The 20,871-nt window shown below is 42.5% G+C and overlaps 1 protein-coding gene across 1 annotated transcript in view; it reads left to right on the plus strand.

Annotated features, from left to right (window-relative positions):
* Positions 1-12,608, plus strand: part of CHADL (chondroadherin like) — an 88,544-nt gene extending 75,936 nt beyond the window's left edge. Inside the window, exon 5 of the mRNA XM_053469059.1 lies at positions 12,237-12,608. Within this exon, the coding sequence (XP_053325034.1) occupies positions 12,237-12,363 (127 nt within the window). The 3' untranslated portion in view covers positions 12,364-12,608. The remainder of the gene's footprint in view (positions 1-12,236) is intronic.
* The last annotated feature ends 8,263 nt before the right edge of the window (positions 12,609-20,871 follow it).

A 20,871-nucleotide genomic window follows, 5' to 3' on the forward strand; every position in this document is an offset into this window, starting at 1 on the left:
TTCTACTGAAAAGTGATAGGGTTGCAAACTCAGAAACCAGCGTGTTACTCTACTGTTTTTCTCTTTGTTCTGGCACATCCATGTAAGTGGTGCATGGTCAGTTACCAGTCTAAACTTCCTCCCTAGCAGGTAATATTTAAGATGATCTACCGCCCACTTTATAGCAAGGCACTCTTTCTCTACAATAGAGTAATTCCTTTCGTGTGGGTTAAGCTTCCTGCTTATGTACAAGATCGGGTGCTCTTCCCCTCGGCTTTCCTGAGAAAGGACTGCCCCCAGTCCAACATCAGATGCATCTGTCTGCAAAATGAATTCTTTGGAGAAGTCAGGGGTTACTAACACTGGTTGGGTACAGATGATTTCTTTCAACTTTTTGAATGCTTTCTCAGTTTCTGGGGACCATTTTACCAACACCGGGGCTTTTGCTTTTGTCAGGTCAATTAAAGGACTTGCAATTGTAGCAAATTCAGAGATGAACCTCCGGTAATAACCGATTAGACCAAGGAATGTTCTCACCTGTTTCTTAGTGGCAGGTTGTGGCCAATCGCGTATGGCTTCTATTTTTGCCTGCTGAGGTTTCACTAAACCCCTTCCAATAGAATACCCCAAGTATTTGGCTTCCTCTAGGCCAATTGTACATTTACTTGGGTTAGCCGTCAACCCAGCATCTCGAATTGAATTTAACACGGCTTGCACTTTTGGAAGGTGAGATTCCCAGTCTTCACTATGTATGACTACGTCATCCAAATATGCAGCTGCATAACGCATATGTGGTTTCAATATCCTGTCCATCATCCTTTGAAAGGTGGCAGGGGCCCCATGTAACCCAAAAGGTAAAACTTTATATTGAAAAACACCGTCGGGGGTAGAAAAAGCAGTTTTTTCTTTCGCTCGCTCTGTTAGTGGAACCTGCCAGTATCCCTTGGTTAAATCAAGTGTAGTGAGGTAACGGGCTTTCCCCAGTCTTTCTACTAGCTCATCAACTCTGGGCATGGGATATGAATCAAATTTTGAGATGGCATTCAATTTACGGTAATCATTACAAAATCTTATTGTACCATCCGGTTTTGGTACAAGTACAATAGGGCTACTCCAATCACTGCATGACTCTTCAATTACCCCAAGATGTAGCATTTTTTTAACTTCTGCCCTAACTGCCTCCCTGCGAGCTTCAGGTATTCTATAAGGTTTGAGGTAGATCCTTTTACCTGGTTCTGTTATAATGTCATGTTTTATAACATTTGTTCTGCCTGGGTTTGGAGAAAACACATCTTTATTTAATCTAATAAATTCCTTCACCTCACGTGTCTGGTGTACGGACAGGGTTACTGGTATGTTAACCTCTGGTTCAACATTATCCTTTAGGGGAAAGGTAGAGGCTTCCACTGCAACTAAGACTTCCCTGTCCTTCCATGGCTTAAGTAGATTTACATGATAAATTTGCTCAGGCCTCCTTCTGCCTGGCTGTCTCACCCTGTAGTTTACTTCTCCTACCCTTTCAATAATTTCATATGGTCCATGCCAAGTTGCTAGGAATTTATTTTCTACGGTGGGGACAAGGACTAGGACTCTATCACCAGGCTGAAACACCCGAACCCTGGCGTTCCTGTTATAACTATTCTTCTGATCCTGTTGGGCCTTTTCCATGTGCTCTCGTACTATGGGCATAATGGCCTCCATACGTTCCTGCATTTGGTTTATGTGGGAAATGACACTACGATATGCAGTACCTTCTTGTTCCCAAGTTTCCTTAGCTATGTCAAGTAGCCCCCGGGGATGCCTACCATACAATAATTCAAATGGTGAAAAACCCGTAGAGGCTTGAGGCACTTCCCTAATGGCAAACATTAAATAGGGTAACAAGAAATCCCAATTTTTCCCATCTTTATCAATTACTCTCCTTAGCATTGCCTTTAAGGTTTTGTTAAACCGCTCTACCAAACCATCTGTTTGTGGGTGATACACAGACGTTTTCAGGTGCTTTATGTTAAGGAGCTTGCATAACTCTTTAGTGACATTAGACATGAATGGTGTTCCCTGGTCTGTCAAAATTTCTTTTGGGATCCCAACCCTGCTAAACATCATCCACAATTCTTTGGCAATAGACTTTGCAGAGGTTGTACGCATAGGTATCGCCTCGGGATATCGGGTGGCGTAATCCAATATTACTAATATATATTGGTGTCCTCTCGCAGATTTCACCAACGGGCCAACAAAGTCCATCGCAATACGTTCAAATGGGGTTTCAATGATGGGTAAGGGCACCAATGGACTACGGAATGCTTTAAATGGGGCAGTGAGCTGACAATCAGGACAGGATGCACAGTAATTTGTTATGTCTGCAATCACCCCTGGCCAATAGAATCTCCTGAGTATCCTTTCTCTCGTTTTGTCCACTCCTAGATGACCCCCTAAGACATGGCTATGTGCGAGATTTAACACTGTGCGCCTATAACTTTGTGGCACCAACAACTGTTTTGTCGCCTCTTTTTTATCAACTCGATATAATAAGTCATTGTCAATTTCAAAATACGGATAGGTAAGTGGTTTTCCTGGGTCAGTGGGTGCTCCGTTTCTTACTGCAATAGTGCTTCTAGCCACTGATAGAGTAGGATCTGACCACTGTGCACTATGAAAATTACCTGGGCTAACTTCTAAATCAATTAACCCCATGTCTTGTTCCTGATTATTCAAAGAATCATGCTGTTCTGGATTATCGCCCACTAGTGTTTTAATGGGGCATGACAGCTTATTTCCAGGTTCCTCATTGTTGTTCAGCTCATCTACCAATATGTCTGCAAAAGGAAAGTCATCCGATAAGCTAGATGCATTATTTTCAGAGGACTTCCACAATCCTAAAAAATGTGGGAAATCTCTACCGATTATCATGTCGCGCGCTAATTTTGGTACCAGGCCAACTTGACAGTCTACTGTGCCACAATGCGTCTCAACCTGTACCATAGTAGTAGGATAATTATGTATGTCCCCATGTATGCATGCGATATCTACCTTTTTGCTGTTATCAATACAAATGTCAGGAACCAAAGACTTATCAAGCAGAGTTACCATACTTCCAGAGTCTAGTAAGGCCTGCACTGTTTTCCCTTCCACCGTTACAGTACACCATGGATGATTTTTTCCACAACCACTTTTGTTTGCCGAACACACAGATCGTGAATATAATGCATAACCATCCCTATTATTACCCAAGTTACATTCCATTGGTTCAATATTATCAGGGCAGTCTTTTGCTATATGTCCAAATGCCCGACATTTAAAACATTTTATCATTCTAGTGTCTCTTGTAGGTTCTTCCTGCATAAAAAAACCTCTTTCTCTTGGCGTTATGTCCCTGGAATTGTAAGAGCCTACTTGCTCTTCAAAAGTCCCCCTTTTCCCAGGAGCAGTCTTACCATATTTGCTGGGGGTTTTTAGGTTTCGAGGTCGCTCCGCTGCAGGATGTTGGATGACTTCCTCGGCTGCAATGTACCGCTCTACTAAAGCAACCAACTGGTCAGCTGTCTGGGGGTCGCTCTGACTGACCCACCGGCGGAGAGTAACTGGTAAACCTCTCAAAAATCGGTCCATCACTAGTTGCTCCACTATGTAGCTTGATGAATTGACCTCCGGCTGTAACCACTTTCTGGCGAGATGTATCAAATCAAACATCTGTGAACGAACAGCTTTTCCTGAGCTGTACATCCAGGCGTGGAATCTTTGTGCGCGGATAGCTGCTGTAACTCCCAAACGTGCCAGGATCTCCAATTTTAGCTTGTTGTAATCCCTCGCTTGGTCTGGTTCCAGATCGTAGTATGCCTTTTGGGGTTCTCCACTTAGGAACGGTGCTATTAAGCTTGCCCATTCAGCCACAGGCAAGACTTCTGTCAAGGGGCGCTTGAAATTCACGATCTCGTGTAGCTCGATAGAAACAGATAAAAGATAAAATATAGTGTAGTACAGTAACGCTATTATGGAAGCCCAGGGCTATACTTCAATGGTTACACTCACAATGTGTATGACCTTTAAAGCCTCCAGAGTCAACTCCTTGGTGTGTGTGTCAATCCATCCATATCATGAAACATATAAAACAGAAATCTACCATAGGGTGATATCTTTCTATATAGATGTACACGGGCCAGCCACAGGCCAGCCTTCTCTCTCCGCTGTTCGCTCAAATGCCATAAGGTAGGCCTCAACATCATCTGTAGGCACCATCTTTTGCAGATAGTTACTTGCCCTGATTACCTTGGGACCTTGCAGTCCTTCTGCAGTGTCCCTGGTAATCCTCTCAGATAGGACCTGGATCTCTTGCTGCATGGCACGAGTGGCATTGTGCTGCTCCTCTCTGAGCATTTGATGAGCTTCAGCTTGAGCTAATGCGGCTTGCCTGATCATAGCCTCTGTGTTTTCTTTTTGGGCTAGCACCAGTTGCTGTAGCGCAGCGATATTCTCCTGCTGTATGGTATTAGTCTCAGCTGCCCTTTTGTTGGTTTCTTGCTGCACTGTGGTGCACTGGATAAGTGCTTTAATGACATCCTCCATTTTCTTTAGTCTCTTTTGCACCTTACCGACTTGTTCGTGTGTTACGCGCAATCTCCACCATATGTGACACAATACCGCTTTACTTTGGTACTCTGTCCGGGAATCTTTACTTACACACCGTCTACCAGGCTGCAGAGACGTCTCAGACACAAGGAGGGTAAAATAAAAGGCTGGGCCTGTTTTTATTTTAACACCACAGGCATTACAGGAAATAAATAAACCAAAACAAAAAGCCTTGCTCTTGTGAGCACTAACTAATACAAGGTTCTCCAACCTAACTACAGTTGGACGGCTTATCCGTTCCCAACAACAAAATAACAGATTGTATTCAATAATTGCAGCAGTCAGTATTTTTGGCAGCTCTCTCCCTCTCTCTCTCAGGGAGCCAAATGATCTCTCCTTTGCTCTGAGACCAGGAGGCTACTTAACTGCCTCTCCCATTCATTAGTGGATACAGGTGAGTGCTAGGAGAGTATCCGATAATCTCCGGACTGGATTCCCACCTGCTGGTCTTCAGCTGCTCATAAACTGTGGAGTGGAGCACTGGCCCGCCCTACTCTCCAAATGCTCCACCCCAGGGACCCAAAACACATAGATAATAACAGACATTAATAATTCCATTATTAACAAAACATCTCCCTGGGGCTAGTAAAACTATTGTGGGTAACCACCCTGCAAAATATAAGGGGATATATAAACTCCTTCCATTATCATCCCCTGCTTTCTGTCACAACACATACATATATACACATACAAATATACACACATATATATACACATATACATATACATACATATATATGCACACATACATACATACATACATACATACATACACATTAGAAGGGGGGGCTCACAAACACAGCACAGAGAGGGTAGGGAGATGGGAAGAGGAGGAAGGAGGGGAAAGAGGGCAGCGGGAGAGAGGGAAAGCCTGGAAAAAAAAAAAGGAAGAGAGCACCTAGTGGAAGGAATGGCAATGTCCAAGTAGGTCAGGGCCAAGGCGAGTCAAAGGTGTTACAGCCGAAGGAGGTCAGACAAGACCGCAGAGGACTGGAAGGTAATCCAGCATGTCCAGGTCCCCGTGTAAGCCCCCATCCTGTCGTAGGACAGGTGGAGCAACTCCTCCATTACTCGTATTTCCTCTACCCGGGACACCCATTGGCCTAGGGAGGGAGGCTCAGGGCGTTTCTAGCACAGGGGGGATCAGGCAACGCGCCGCATTGAGAAGATGCTGTATAACTGAGCGTTTCATGGTACCCAAGGACCTCTCGGAGTGAAGAAGGAGACCCAGCGTCGGGGAAGGTGCTATTGATTCGCCCACAACCTCCCCCAGACAGCGAAAAACACCCGCCCAGTAGGACTTCAAGCGGCCGCATTCCCACCAAATATGCAGGTAGGTACCAGGTTCGAGGCCGCACCTCCAGCAGGACGGATCACTTCCCGGCAAAAACCTGCTAACAGCCACAGGGGTACGATACCACAGGGTCAAGAGCTTGTATGCAGTCTCCTGGACCCTGGAAGCGATGGAGCATTTGTGCGTCAAGACACAAATCTTCTCCCACTGGTGGTCAGAGAGGACGACACCAAGGGCAGATTCCCAGAATCCCATAAACGACGGGGACACCGAAGAGTCCTGCAGCAGAAGAATGCGGTAAATAAGGGAGATCCCACCCCTGGGCAAAGTCTCCCTCCCTGCGAGATGTTCAAAAGGGGTCAGCTCTCTCTTGAGATTATGTTTACACGGAAGTGAAGTGACATAGCGCGCAATCTGATTATAGCGGAAGCACTGCAGCACTGCAGCATGGAGCATGGAGCGTGGAGCAGTGGGAGAAGCCCTTTCGAAACATATAGGGGCCGACCCATCCCAGACCTCAGACAGCTTCAAAGTGGGGGACAGACCTAGAGACTCCAAGAAGCTTCTCTCCAGACCCGGAACAAAATCCGGGTTACCAGCTATGGGAGTCAGCGGAGACGGAAAAGAGGAGACGGACCCACCAATCCGCCTCCGGCGCCAAACTCCCAAGGAGGCACGCACAAAGGGGTTCGAACAAAGCGCGAGCCGGAGAGCACCAGGACGAAGCCCAACGACAGATGACAAGGGAAATGGCAAAGAGGCCTTCTCCATCTCAATCCATATCTTAGGGGCAGGGTGAAATCTCCACTCAAGTAGTCGGAGCAAGTGGGCAGTGCAATAGTAGCGAAAGAAATCAGGAAGGGAGAGACCACCCCTGTCCTTTGGGCGCGTGAGCACTGAATACCTCAATCTGGGGAGCCTCCCCCTTCATACGTAGCGAATGATAAGAGTACGGAGCTCAGAGAAGAGCGACCTCGGGACACAAATCGGCAAGGACTGAAAGAGGTACAGCACCCTCGGGAGAACATTCATCTTGATGACGTTTATCCGACCAAGCCACGACACATGAGGGAGAGCCCATCGTTGCAAGTCACCTTTGAGCCGATGTAGCAGTCCGGGGAAATTTTCCCGATAAGCGGAGGTGAGATCCTTTGGTAACCAGACCCCCAGGTACTTAATGCGTCCCGAGCACCACCGATTGGGGAAGGAGGCCTGAAGCGCCCGCACCTCCGCGGAGGACAGGGAGACATCCAAGATCTCAGACTTATCCCTGTTGACCCTGAAGTTAGAGAGGGAACCGTAGGTTCCCAGTTCGTCGTGTATATGTGGGAGCGAAACAATGGGCTGCGACACCGAGAAAAGCAAATCATCCACATACGCAGCGACTTTAAGCGAACGACCAGAGCACATCAGGCCGTGAATGCTGCGGTTGTCCCTGATTGCCTGCAAGAAGAGCTCCAAGGTGATGGCGAACAGGAGGGGCGAGAGGGGACAGCCCTGCCGCGTTCCATTGCGAATCGGAAAGGAGTCCGAATGCGCGCAGACGGGGAAGAGTATAGGGAGGTTATACAATGGAGCCAGAAGCCACCAAATCCCATGGTCCGGAGGGTCTGGAACATAAAGTCCCAAGCGACCCTATCGAACGCCTTCTCCATGTCAGTAGACAGGAGAAGAAGCCTCTGGCCAGAAGCCTGGGCATGATAGATGGTGTTCAAAGCCCGAAAAGTCCCATCCCGCCCCTCCCGCCCCACAATAAAGCCCGACTGGTCTGGGTGTATTAAAGCTCCCAGGACCCGCTGAAGCCTGGTAGACAAGACCTTCGCAAAGAGCTTGAGATCGGTGTTCAACAGGGAAATGGGCCTATTACTCTGGCATAACAGTGGATCCTTACCCTCTTTGGGCAACACTGTAATGGTCGCCATTAGTGAATGGGGATGAAAGGACTCGCCTCGACGCACAGCGTTGAGGAGAGCCACGAGGGGGGCCTGTAGTTGCTGCCAAAATAATCGATAGTACCGAAGCGGGAGACCATCCGGTCCCGGAGCTTTTCCGGTCGGCATAGATTTGATAGCTGCCCACAATTCCTCTGTGGTGATTTCCTCGTCGAGTTCCTCCGATTGGGCCACAGTGAGCCTACGGCGCACGTGTGTCTCCAAGTAGCCGCTAATAAGTGCGCTCCGATGAGCACCCGTACCATCAGCCGGGAGGTTGTACAAGGAACGGTAATAATTACAGAAGGAATCGGCTATATCCATGGGAGAGCAAGAGATCAGGCCGCTAGGCAGTTTAATTTTGCTGACGTAAAGCGATTGTTGCTTAGTTCGCAATGCCCTGGCTAGCAAGCGACCGCATTTGTTACCATGCTCATAAAAAACAGCCTGTGTGCGCAAAAATGATCTTTGAATATTATAATTGAGAAGTGTGCTCAGGCGACGTCGCAGCTCAGTCAATTCCAAGTAGCACCTGTGCTCATCACACGTGCTTTTGTGGATGGATTCCACCCTCGCGATACGCTGCGTGAGATCCGAGATCTCTCGCGTTCTCTCTTTTTTCCAGTGTGAGGCCTTACTGATAAAGAGGCCCCGAATCGTGCACTTGTGTGCCTCCCAGGTAGTGGAGTGGTTCACCCCCGAGTCCGCGTTTTCTTGAAAGAAGCATTGCAACTGCTCCGCAGCAGCACTAGTTACGTCTAGGGACTCATTGAGATGCGATGAGGTGGAGGTCGGTCTATAATGGTCAGCCCGGAGACGCAAGAGAACTGGGGAGTGATCTGAGACGTCAGCAGCGCCAATGGTGCAGCCGATTCCCAAGCTTAGATGATAGTGTTCCATTAGGAGAAGGTTGATTCGGGAGTAGGATCTGTGCGGGGCAGAAAAGCAGGTGTAATCCTTGTCACCCGGGTGAAACGCCCTCCAGCAATCAACCAATCTATATTGCCGAAGAATAGAATTAAATTGTTTGATGTGAGAGGGTAGCGTACGAGAGGATCCCAGGGAAGTGTCTAAGCGTGGTTCCGGGGGCATATTAAAATCTCCACCCAATATGAGTATGCCTTGTTTAAACTCCATAAGGGAGCGGAGAATGCGGGACAACACCTTACATTGCCCCCTGTTGGGGAGATAGATGGAGGCGAAAGTGTAAACCTGATTAGAGATGGAGCCCTTAACAAATCCCTAGAGGCCGACAGGAGAAAAGGGACATGCCTGGAGAGTAACACGGCGGTCCCCCGCGATTTAGAGTCCGCAAAATTAGTAAAGACCTGGGGGAAATCTGGACTGCGAAGAGATGGGGCTCCAGCCCCACGTAGATGAGTCTCTTGCAATAAGACCACCGACGGAGTTGACCGACAAAGTGATCTGAACACTCTGGACCTTTTCTCTGGAACATTAAGGCCACGGACATTGAGGCTCAGGACCACCAGGTCCGCGGGCTGAAAGGGAGCGCCAGGGCGGAGCATGGTAAGATGGACAGAAGCGAGAGAGGGGAACAGGGAGAAAAAGTGTGAGCAAAGAAAGAGCGAGAGAGGGGAGAAAAGAGAAAAAAAAAAAAAAAGGGGGGGGACGGAGGGAGGAAAGGAGCTAGGAGGGGATTATATAGGGAAGAGGAAACAGGAAGGGAAGGAGACAACAGACAGGGAACAGACGTAACGCCGTACAGCAGATATCGGGATGAGCGAGGACCTAGAACACCGGGACAAGTCCGGAGCCTGTCGCCCAAAAAAAAATCCGAACTGCAAGGGAGCCGTGGAAGCCCCGTCCAAGACAGCAGCAAAACAGCAATGAAAAGAAAAATGAAAAAAAAAGGGATGCAATAAAACGAACCACAATACTCCACAGCCAACACTCACATTTATGAACAATTATCAGTAAAACCATCCATGAAACAAGTGAAGTGTAGCCACAGAAACAACCCAAGCCCCCCAACCCCCCCATGTAATAAAGCAAACAATATCCATGCGTGAACAGCGCCGAGATGGCAATATAAACATAACATGTATATCAAGTCGTAGAATGAGAGAGAAGGAAAAAAAAAAAAGGGGGGTGCATGCGTGTGTAAGCATGCAAACGCTGCAGCCCTGCATGGTAGCCAGACAGGGCAATCCTGCACAAGCGACAATACCCGTCCACACCACTTCAGACGGAAACTGAGCGCATTAACAAAAGTAACTGGTAACGTGGTAGCAATACGTGGTTATACAGACAAAAGGAAGTAAAGGCTGTCCTGTGCAGAGAACATATGGCCAACTTCGCCGGGGGCGAACTTCTATATACAAAAACAGGCAGTCAGGTGCGGGAAGCATATGGCCCTTGGCAGCGAAACCACCTCAGTCGCCCGTGACACTTAAGAACCGGTATTAGGCAATTAGGCATGAGAAAGCATAGAGAAAAAAACAAAAAAAACAAAAAAAAAACAAAAGGGGTGTGTGTGTGTGTAAGCATGCAAACGCCGCAGCCACGCATGGTGATAGCCAGACAGGGCAAACCTTCACAAGCGGCAGTTCCTGTCCACACCACATCAGACAGCCACTTTGTGCGTTAACAAATGTAACAGATAGCTCGGTAGCAATACGTGGTGGTACAGACAATAGCAAGGAAACATGAGGACAGGCGTTCATGTGCAGAGAATGTATGGCCAATGAAAGTGAAGCCACCAGGGGGCGAACCCCTATATACAAAAACAAAAACAGGCAAACAGGTGCAGGAAGTATATGGCCCTTAGTAGCGAAACCACCTCAGCCGCTCATGACGCTTAAGAACCGGCATTAGTCATGAGAAAGCATAGAAGAAAAAAAAGAAGGGGGTATTGTTACCCATAGATATATACACGCATATACATACGTACAGACTTGTGCATACAGATACATACAGGCACATATTCACTACGAGTCAAGTAAAGAAAAATAAATCCCTGAGAGCATATGTGTAGTTGGGAACATCACTAACGCGTGAGTTAACCAGATTGCATCACTCCTCCCGAGAGTGTGTGGGGTGACTGCCATCGGCCGCTGCGTCTCCACGGTGCGGTCTTGAGCGCCGAAGCGCCGGAGGCTCACGTGGGGTTCGAGCAGGAAGTGCCGGCATGAGCGACCAATCTTCCACTCTCGGCGTGGGAACCCCGAGGGCATCTGCTACATCCAGCACGTCGCGATGCTTCTTCACTATATGAGTAGAGCCGTCGTGGGTGATGATAAGCTGAAAAGGGAACCCCCAACGGTATCGTATACCTCTGTCTTGAAGCAGTGACGTCAGCGGTCGGAGTACGCGCCTGTTACGTAGGGTGATGGAGGATAGGTCCTGGTAGAGCGCCAAAACCTGGCCTTCAAACGTAAAGGTGCGGGAGTTCCTCGCTCACGCCATGATTTCCTCCTTTAACAGAAAGTCTTGAAAGCAGCATATAACGTCCCTGGGGGGTCGGAAGGTCCTCCACGTCGCCGTAAAGCCCGGTGTGCCCTATCTAGGCGGATAGGTGTGTCAGGTGCACGGCCGAGGAGATGGTTAAATATACGCTGAAGTAGTGCCCTTAGGTCCTCGGGGCCCTCAGATTCCCGTAGGCCCCGGACCCTCACATTGTTACGCCTACCTCTATTTTCTAGGTCTTCCACATTTCGAAGGAGTTCGGTAGTCAGGCCGCTCAGGAGTGTTGTGGTCTGCCACAGCTCCGTGACCAGATGTGAAACACGGGTGTGTGATATCTCAAGTTGAGAGGTGCGGTGTTCAACTCCTGCGATGTCCGCTCGCAAGGCAGTCATCTCCTCGTGCAGTGCCTGCTTCACTTCAGCAATAAGATTGCTGAAATCCGCTTTGGTGGGGAGAGAACGAAACATTGCTTGTAGGTCCCCCACAGACGGAGGAGCATCCCCCAGAGATAGTGAGTGGGGAGCGTCGTCCGATGCCGATGTGCTGGCCGGGGAGGGCGCCATAGTGGGTGAAGGGGGCTGTGTATCGAGCGCCGCCGGAGTCTGAAAATAATCGCGGAGCGAGTGACCCGATGGTACAGGTGGTATCTCCGGGGCCGCCTGGCACTGTGACTGTCGTTTCTGTTTGCCCATGGTGAACGAGAAGGGCGGATGGATGCGGATGATAGTGAGTGTGCTGGGGAGCTAAAGGCTCAAGCTGCCATCTTCAACCAAGGCAAGCCACGCCCCCCAAATTATACTTTACACATGTAACTCATATTTAATCTTTTGCTTTTTAATCTGTTTACTAATAAGATAAATCACAAAATCATCTCTGGAACTGTAATTGAAAATCTTTTTATATGACTAGACTACAGTAAATCTGAAGGTGGAAACTGTTTGTAGCCAATAATTACTTACTGTCAATGTTTAAATTTTCAGGTGGATTAACACTCTAAATCTGAAGGTAGGGGCAGTTTGTGCAGCTCCTAACACAGTTAAAGGTCAAAAGATCAGACATGCGCCCTTCCTAGTCTGCTCTACTGGGAATAAAGGACTACAAGCGTAAGCAAAACCAAAATCAATTCGCAGGACAAAGCAACCCTTGTCATGTGACAGAAAAAAACAAATATTTGTGGGGGTCACAATGAGGAAAATGTATTTTAATAAAATATAAATTGTGATAAAGCATAATTTAAATGGCATGTAACAATATTTGATATAAAAAACCCAAGTAAATGTGTCTTAATATGACAAATGTTTTTGTTGTTCAGCCAAGGTCATTACACATGTAATAAAAAAAAAAAAAAACAATATTTGTTTTCTTTTTTTATCATAAAGATCCTCACTGCTTAAAAACAATGGGCAAATACAATGTATTGGATGACAGGCCCACTTATACTATTAATGGGTCAACAAATGAAATGATACAAACTTAATCTCACTGTGTCTACTTGCTGCAGTAGACCAGCTTCATATAGTTTGAGCATCAGAAAACAATATTAAGTTCTGAAGTTGCTTCTAAACTGGTTTACGGCTGTTCCTGCATCTTAAACCTTTCTAATCAATGGTTTCCTGAAATATACTGAGTCTAGGTTGTGGGTTTTTTTCATGAAACCACCATTATCAGCCAGTAAGCAGAAAGAAATTTTAACACATTTTCTGATATCAAATAATGTATTTCCCCTTTATGTATGCCCTATGTTGCTTTATTAATAAAAGAAAAGAAAATGTGTTCTTAGGTGCAGACCAACAAAAAAATCTCAAGCCTCATACAAACAAATTTAAAAGAAATGGAGCGTTATATAAATAATAAATAAAAATTAATATTTGGAAAATCACCCAAGGTTCAAAATAAGAATATTTATGTAGGAGCTAAGTTAGTCTTTTACTTTTCCACATGATTCCAGAAATTGTTCTAATCTTCTTGTTCCACAAAATATTTTACTAATCTACAAAAGATAATGAAAAAATCTGCTGAATAGATTCTAATATTTGTCCTAGGTTTTGAAATACCCAATGTTTTTATGGGTTTTTTGTAAGTTCAAAGGGAAATAATAAGTGGCGTTTTGCTATTTCAAAATCGTTTTTTCTCTCTTCCAAATCTGGTTACCCTCTGCCCATGTCTTATTTAGGACATCCTTGATGCCGGCCAATTCAATTTACCTCCATAAAACTATATATTTTTTAAAACTAGATATCCTAAGATATTTTAAATACTGGTATTTTAAAACTTTTCATGCACTAATTCTACCACCAGTCTTTATCTAAGTTTGCAGTAGTATTTATTATTATTATCTTTTATTTATATAGCGCCAACAGTTTACGCAGTGCTTAATACAATACATAAATTCAAGGGATATGACAAGACAAGAATTGACAGACTAAGACAAACCGATACATTTGGTGGAGAGAGCCCTGCTCGCAAGCTTACAATCTAGAGTATTTTTTTGCTGTCCAAAAAATTGGATTGTAGTGGCACACCTATAGATACATAGTTATATAGGCTGAAAAAAGACATGCATCCATCAAGTTGATGTTAATTGCTGTTGATCCAAAAGAAGGCAAAAAAAAAACTAGGGGAAAAAAATCCTTCTTGACCCCAGATTTCTCCTTGGATCAAGAAGCTGTTTCCCCATAATTTAAAAATTATATCCCTGAATATTATGTTTTTGCATCCAGTTGCTGTTTAAATGTCTGTTCAGAGTCTGATAAAACTACCTCTGCAGGCAGAGAATTCCACATCCTTATTGTACTGTAAAAAACCCTTTCCTCTGCCTCAGATTAAATCTCCTTTCTTCCAGTCTAAATGCGTGACCACGTGTCCTATGCATAGTCCTGTTTACGAATAGGTTTCCAGACAATGGTTTGTATTGGCCCTGAATATATTTATATAATGCTATCATAATGTGCCATTTTCTAAACTAAATAGATTTAAATAAATTAACCTTTCTTCATAACTAAAGTGTTTCATTCCTTTTATTAATTTTGTAGCCTGCCTCTGCACCTTTTCCAGAGCTATAATATCCTTCTTTAGAATAGGTGCCCACAATTGCACAGCATATTCAAGGTGTGGTCTTACCATTGATTTTGTTTTTCACTGCGTTTGTCTGTTTGTCACTCTATTTGTCTGTTTGTGTGACTGTGTGTAATGTCTGGTAATAGAGGAGCATCTAGCAGTCGGTGAACATTTGTGGGATGCGCACAGACAACCTCCTCTGCTTCCGGCACTTGCGCCAGGGCTTCTATGGTGGAGCATTGGAAGGTCATGATGCCGGCACTCCGTCATAGAATCCCCCCAGAGGAAGTGCCGGCAGCAGCAGAGGCTGCCAGACAGGAGGATCAAGGTCCCGTTTAGCGCTGCGGTGGATCTGGAACTTAGTCTTGTAGTCAGACCTCTATTTGAGGTCTGATTATGAGACAACCTCGAATATAATACGAGGGGTATTTTTCAGAGCATTTGCATATATTATATATATATACAGTGAAGGAAACATATTTTATCCCCTGCTAATTTTGTACATTTGCCCACTGACAGACATGATCAAATAAACCTATTATAGACTGAACAGTGAGTGACAGAATAGCAACAAAAAATTTGGGTATGTTTTTCTGCTAAGGGGACATGACAACTTCACCACATCAAAGGGACGATGGATGGGGCCATGTACCGTCAAATCTTGTGTGAGAACCTCCTTCCCTCAGCAAAGGCATTGAAAATGTGTTGTGGATGGGTATTCCAGCATGACAATGACCCCAAACAAACGGCTAAGGCAACAAAGGAGTGGCCTAGCCAGTCTCAAGACCTTATTCCCATAGAAAATCTGTGAAGGGAGCTGAAGGTTCGAGTTGCCAACCGTCAGCCTCAAAACCTTTTTTTTAATTTTTTTATTTAATCAAAATATAACATGTTATTGGCGGAATGCGAATGACGTAGGACGTACGCGTCTACGAGGGGTGTGTCCCGAGCAGCATGTTTGGCGGGGGCTCACTGACCTGAGAGCTTGCGAACTGGGCCTCGAGAGCCGGGCCCCAGAGACCAGGGAGCCGTGACTCGGTTGATATCCTGGAAGGGTCACCAGAAATTTGGCAGCAGGTCAGGAGAAGGGCATCACAGCAGACCAAACGTATGGGTTTAGGAGTATGCCTCACCAACGTACAGCCAGTATATTTAAATAAATATTATGAAGAACCGACGATTTGGTAGGAAACCATTTTTTTTTTTTTTGATTAATTCATGCTGGACTTTTTTTTCTTGGGATATATCATAAACTAATAACCTGAACATGCTGATGAATCATAGTCTCTGAGAACACTAAGCAAAATCTTGTATATCTTGTATTTTGCATTTTCATTAAAACACAGGCTGGAGAAATTCAGCATTGAAATTATATAATTCAGTATGCCACTTAAGAATAAATCTGAGAGATTAGATAAAATGGATAAAACGGACAAATCCAAGAATATTAATAAATCCAAAAAACTGCAATCAATTAGCACCTTTTATTCTCCTCGCAGTCAATTAAGTCTTTCTGATTCACCTGATAAATCTTTGTTAGATCACGGTTTTGATGAAACGGATTTTTCTCACCAATCTTATATATCTCAAAAGGACTTATCAGTAGCTTTGGAGTCATTATATTTGAAAATAAAGTCTGATTTAGATAACAACCTTAGAGATTATAAAGAAGAGATATCTACTTTAAAATCAACATTGCTTTCCCACACTGAAGAGATCTCCATACTACAATCAACAATTAGAGACCTAAAAATACAAAATGGAAATTTAAATATGGAGATTAAGAAAATGGAACATAAACTAGCCGACTTAGAAGATAGTTCTAAAAGGAAAAACTTGAGAATAAGAGAAGTCCCAGAGGAAATAACCCGCCTTGAACAATACATGAAAGAACACCTAGCAACGTATATGGATCTTAAAAATTGTGGCCCATTACCAATTGAAAAAGCCTATAGACTTCCTATCCCGCCTAATCTTATCCGAAAGTTTATTGGAAGGGATATTATTGTCACTTTTTCTAATCTCTTGATTAAAGATCAATTCCTTAAAATGGAGGAAGAATCCACAAAAAAATAAAAAGTTTGCTTCCTTAACCACTTTTCCGGATCTTTCACAAACCACAAGACTGAATAGGAAGAAATTCGCTGAATATACAGCATGTTTAAGAGAAAATAATATACCATACATATGGGGTTTCCTATAAAAATTCGACTTATATATAAAGAAAAAACTTATACTTGCCTGGACCCAGAACAGTTGAAAATGAAATTAAATAACTGGGGTCTATTAAAGCAAAACCCTCCTCCATGATTTTGGAGAGTTAATGTTATATATTATTACTAATTTATTTATTTATTTATTTATTTATTTATTTTTTATCTCCTCTTCTCCGTCACGAGTCACTTATGGGGATGGTATTAGGAAATTATGTAGATATCACATATATAATTAAGGTAAACAATACTAATTAAAAAAGAAAAGAAAGGGGAAAGGGAAAAAAAGACGGAAAAATCATAAGTACTATCTATGGGGAGGGCACTAGGAAATCATGTAGACACTATATACATAATTAAGGAAATATTGTTAAATAACACTAAAGGGAATTTTATGCCCTTACTGGTTACTGAGATGTAAAACAGTCTTTTTTTTTTTTTTTTTTCTCTCTCTCATATATTAACATATATAAAACATTACCCCATATGCAAATCATCCCGGATAGCGAATCGCGTAGAGCTCTACACGCTGCCCGGACTAAGCACCGGGGACTCAGGTGCAGGGGACCTGGATCCTCCTGTGCTACCCCCCCCCCCAACTTACCGGTGCTTCTGAGTCCCCGGTGCTTAGTCCGGGCAGCGCTTAGAGCTCTACGCGATTCACGTAGACAACTTCCGCTCAAGCGCGTAGAGCTCTACATGCTGCCCGGACTAAGCACCAGGGACTCAGAAGCACCGGTAAATTTGGAGGAGGGAGAGGGAGGGAGTGTTAAATGGGGGGGGGCATAAGGCATTTCTGGAGGCAGAGTGCTCTGTGAAATGCCTTTTAACCCCTTAATGCCACTCTGCCAAAACATATTTTTCTCAATCATAGCTTTTATTGACAAACAATTGTTCACATAGTTTACATGAATTAACATTTACTGGTAAAACTTTTTTCCTATATGGTCGTCTTATATTCAGGCTTTTTCTTTTTTTCATTAATTTTCAGATTATGGGGGGTCGTCTTATAATCAGGGTCGTCTTATAATCGAGCAAATACGGTATTCTAGGATTCTAGGTCATATACTTCAAAAGATTATTCCAAACATTATACATCCGGATCATTATACAGCAGAAAAAGCTTTTGATAGGGTTAATTGGAAATTTATGAGAAAGACTCTCCAAGTATTTGGCCTAAATCCTAGATTTATAAAATTAGTCATGGCATTATATTCTACTCCTACGGCCATGATAAAAGGAACGGCCTTTGAATCAAAATCTTTTCCTATCAGAAATGGTACTCGTCAGGGTTGCCCTTTAGCACCTCTGATCTATGCCTTATCTATCGAACTGTTTGCGGCATCTTTAAGGAATTCACAGGAGATTCATGGTATAAAAATTGGCTCGCAGGAACACACAATAATACTGTATGCAGACGATGTATTGCTAACATTGTCCTCCCCTGTAAAGTCATATCATTTTCTTTTAGAAGAAATAAAGAAGTACTCGTTTTTTTCCAACTACAAGATAAAATTAACCAAAACGCAAATGATTACGTTAAACCTGAGTGAAATTCAACAACAATTTTTTATTAAAAAAATTAACCCGATAAAAATTCAGAAGACGGTAGATTACTTAGGCATTAAAATAACTAAGAATGTATTTGATATAATTTCATTAAATTTTGATATGTTACTAGAGGAATTAAAAGATCAAACCAATAAATGAAAGAAATTAGAACTATCATGGATGGGTCGAATTAATATTATTAAATCTTATTTATTACCAAAAATATTATATCTATTTAGATCCATACCATATACTGTTCCTAAATTTATTTTGAGAGGCTTCGATAATCTGTTTTCCTCATTTGTTTGGGCAGCAAAGAAACCTAGAATCCCTAAAAACATCTTGAGGAAGAGTACTTCCCAAGAAGGACTAGGCTACCCAGATTTATATAGATTACATGATGCTACACAAATTTCAAACATCTTGGCATGGGGCCTAAAAAATAAATACAATTTAGGCTGGTATAAAATAGAGAAATTCTTATGTAATAAAATAAACCTATTTATATTAATCTGGCTCGATAAGAATACAATAAAAAAACTGGGCATAACCAGCTCTATAGTGAAAGATCTATTGAAAGCTTTACGTAGAATCCGGAAAACATGCGGATTACCAACGACTCTTTCTGAATCTTCTCCAATTGAAACTCTTTGTATATATTTAAAAGATCTGAACATCCATGAATGGACTCGCTGTGGAATCTCTAACATCGGCGACATCATTGAGGACCAAAGAGTGATCTCATTCTTGGATGTTCAACTTAGATATAACATTTCAAATAGAGAACTATTCTCATTTCTTCGTATAAAAAATTTTTTGTTAAAAAATCTATTAAGAAAACGAGATAAATGGGATTTTTTTTTTGAAACCCCCTCAAACAAACATGATATCCAAAATATTAAAATTATTAGCAAATTCTTCTTCACCCTGTGATAAAGTAAAAACAATTCTAATGTGGGAAAGAGATCTACAGAAAGAGTTCCCATTACAAAATTGGTACAAAGCTTGGCAATACACTAGGAAAGCAGTTCATTGTTTAAATCTTCATGAACAATCTTATAAGCTGTTGCAGGTATATGGTTCCATCCAGACTCTGGAAATATCTAATAGTATGAGTGATCTATGTTGGCAATGTCACAGAACAACTGGAAACCACTTCCATATATGGTGGGAATGTGATTATCTTCAACCAATTAAGGAAAAAGTAATCTCCTTATTCTGCTCAGTTACAGGAACTAATATTGTTCTTACGCCACAGATTTTTTTGTTTCATTTAGATATACCCCAAATTTCGAAATATAATAAAATATTATTAGTCAATATATTATTGGCATGTAAAATTTGTATCGCACATTTTTGGAAACAACAGGAAATTCCACCATGGAAAGAAATTTCCAATCAAATAAAAGTTCAATCAATATCAGAAAAATATTTTTTCCAGAACAACTTAGATTTTTATACTAAAATTTGGGCTGGATGGAACCAATTTAATTATTCTATTCCTTAGGGGGGAATGTTCCTTATGTTTAACCCTATTATAATAAGTATACGAAGCTAGGTACCCCAACAGCTCCAAGGTCTCATATGGATAGTTATATAGGGCATTGTGTTTTTTTTTTTGTTTGTGTTTTTTTTTTTATGATTGAAGGTAAATGATACGAACCTGTTAAATTAGTGCTTGAAGATATGTCTCTTTAAAATAACTTTATTAAGTATATTATCATCCATAGATTGTGTATCAAATATCTTCTTGTCTTTGTATGTTTTAGAGAGAATATGATTGTTTGTTGAGTTTTTTATGTTTTATAAAAGAAGAAAAATTTAATAAAGAATAATTTAAAAAAAATATATAACATGTTAGATCGCATCAACAGAAGCTATAAAGATATGCTTACAATACATGGAACAACATGTAAATTCACATACATATTCACAATTTCGATAGATTTACAATACATAGAACAGCATATAAATTTCCATACTTATTCACAGATTCACATATATAATGATGCGTCTAAGAGTACAAATAATATAAAACACAATTAGACTAGGATTACAACAAACTTCCTAGCCTAAACCCCACAAAACCTTAACATGCTGGCATACCAAGAAGAGAAGAAAAAAAAAAAAAAAAAAAAAAAGGAAAGAAAAAACTCACTCATTCAATCCATACTGAACCATCCAAGGTCTCCAAATGTTATGGAATTTATGAAGTCGCTGATGAGATAGAAAAAAAGCCGCGTTCCATTAAACATGGTGTCTGATTTGATTCACTACATGATCAAGAGAAATAGGTGATGATTGCAACCATTGTCTGGCTATGATTATCTTCATAGCCAGCAAACATTGTACAATCAAAGCCCTTTGATTGAATTGAAATCCATTTAAATCAAAATGTAGGAGAGCTCTTTGCAAGGTGGGTACTATATCAGAGTTCAAAGTTTCAGAAATGATCTTAAATAGATCTTGCCAGACACATTGGATCTTTAAACATTCCTACCAAATGTGGGTATACGATCCTAATGTCAAACCACATCTCCAACACAAGGGAGACACGTTATGATTAAATTTAATCTGTTTCGCCGGGGTTATATACCATCTCCACATTATCTTATAATGCAGTTCAATCATGTTAAGGCATGCAAGATTTTATTAATTTCTAAGAGACTACTAATCCAAATATTTAGATCGATCGGACTTTTTAGATCTGATTGCCAGGTAAGTGTAAGTTTTTATAGTAAATAAGATGATACGATCAAAATAATGGTATCTGAAGAAAGCCCATCTTGTCCTG

This window comes from Spea bombifrons, chromosome 6 (genome assembly GCF_027358695.1).
Source record: "Spea bombifrons isolate aSpeBom1 chromosome 6, aSpeBom1.2.pri, whole genome shotgun sequence".
NCBI lineage: Eukaryota > Metazoa > Chordata > Amphibia > Anura > Pelobatidae > Spea > Spea bombifrons.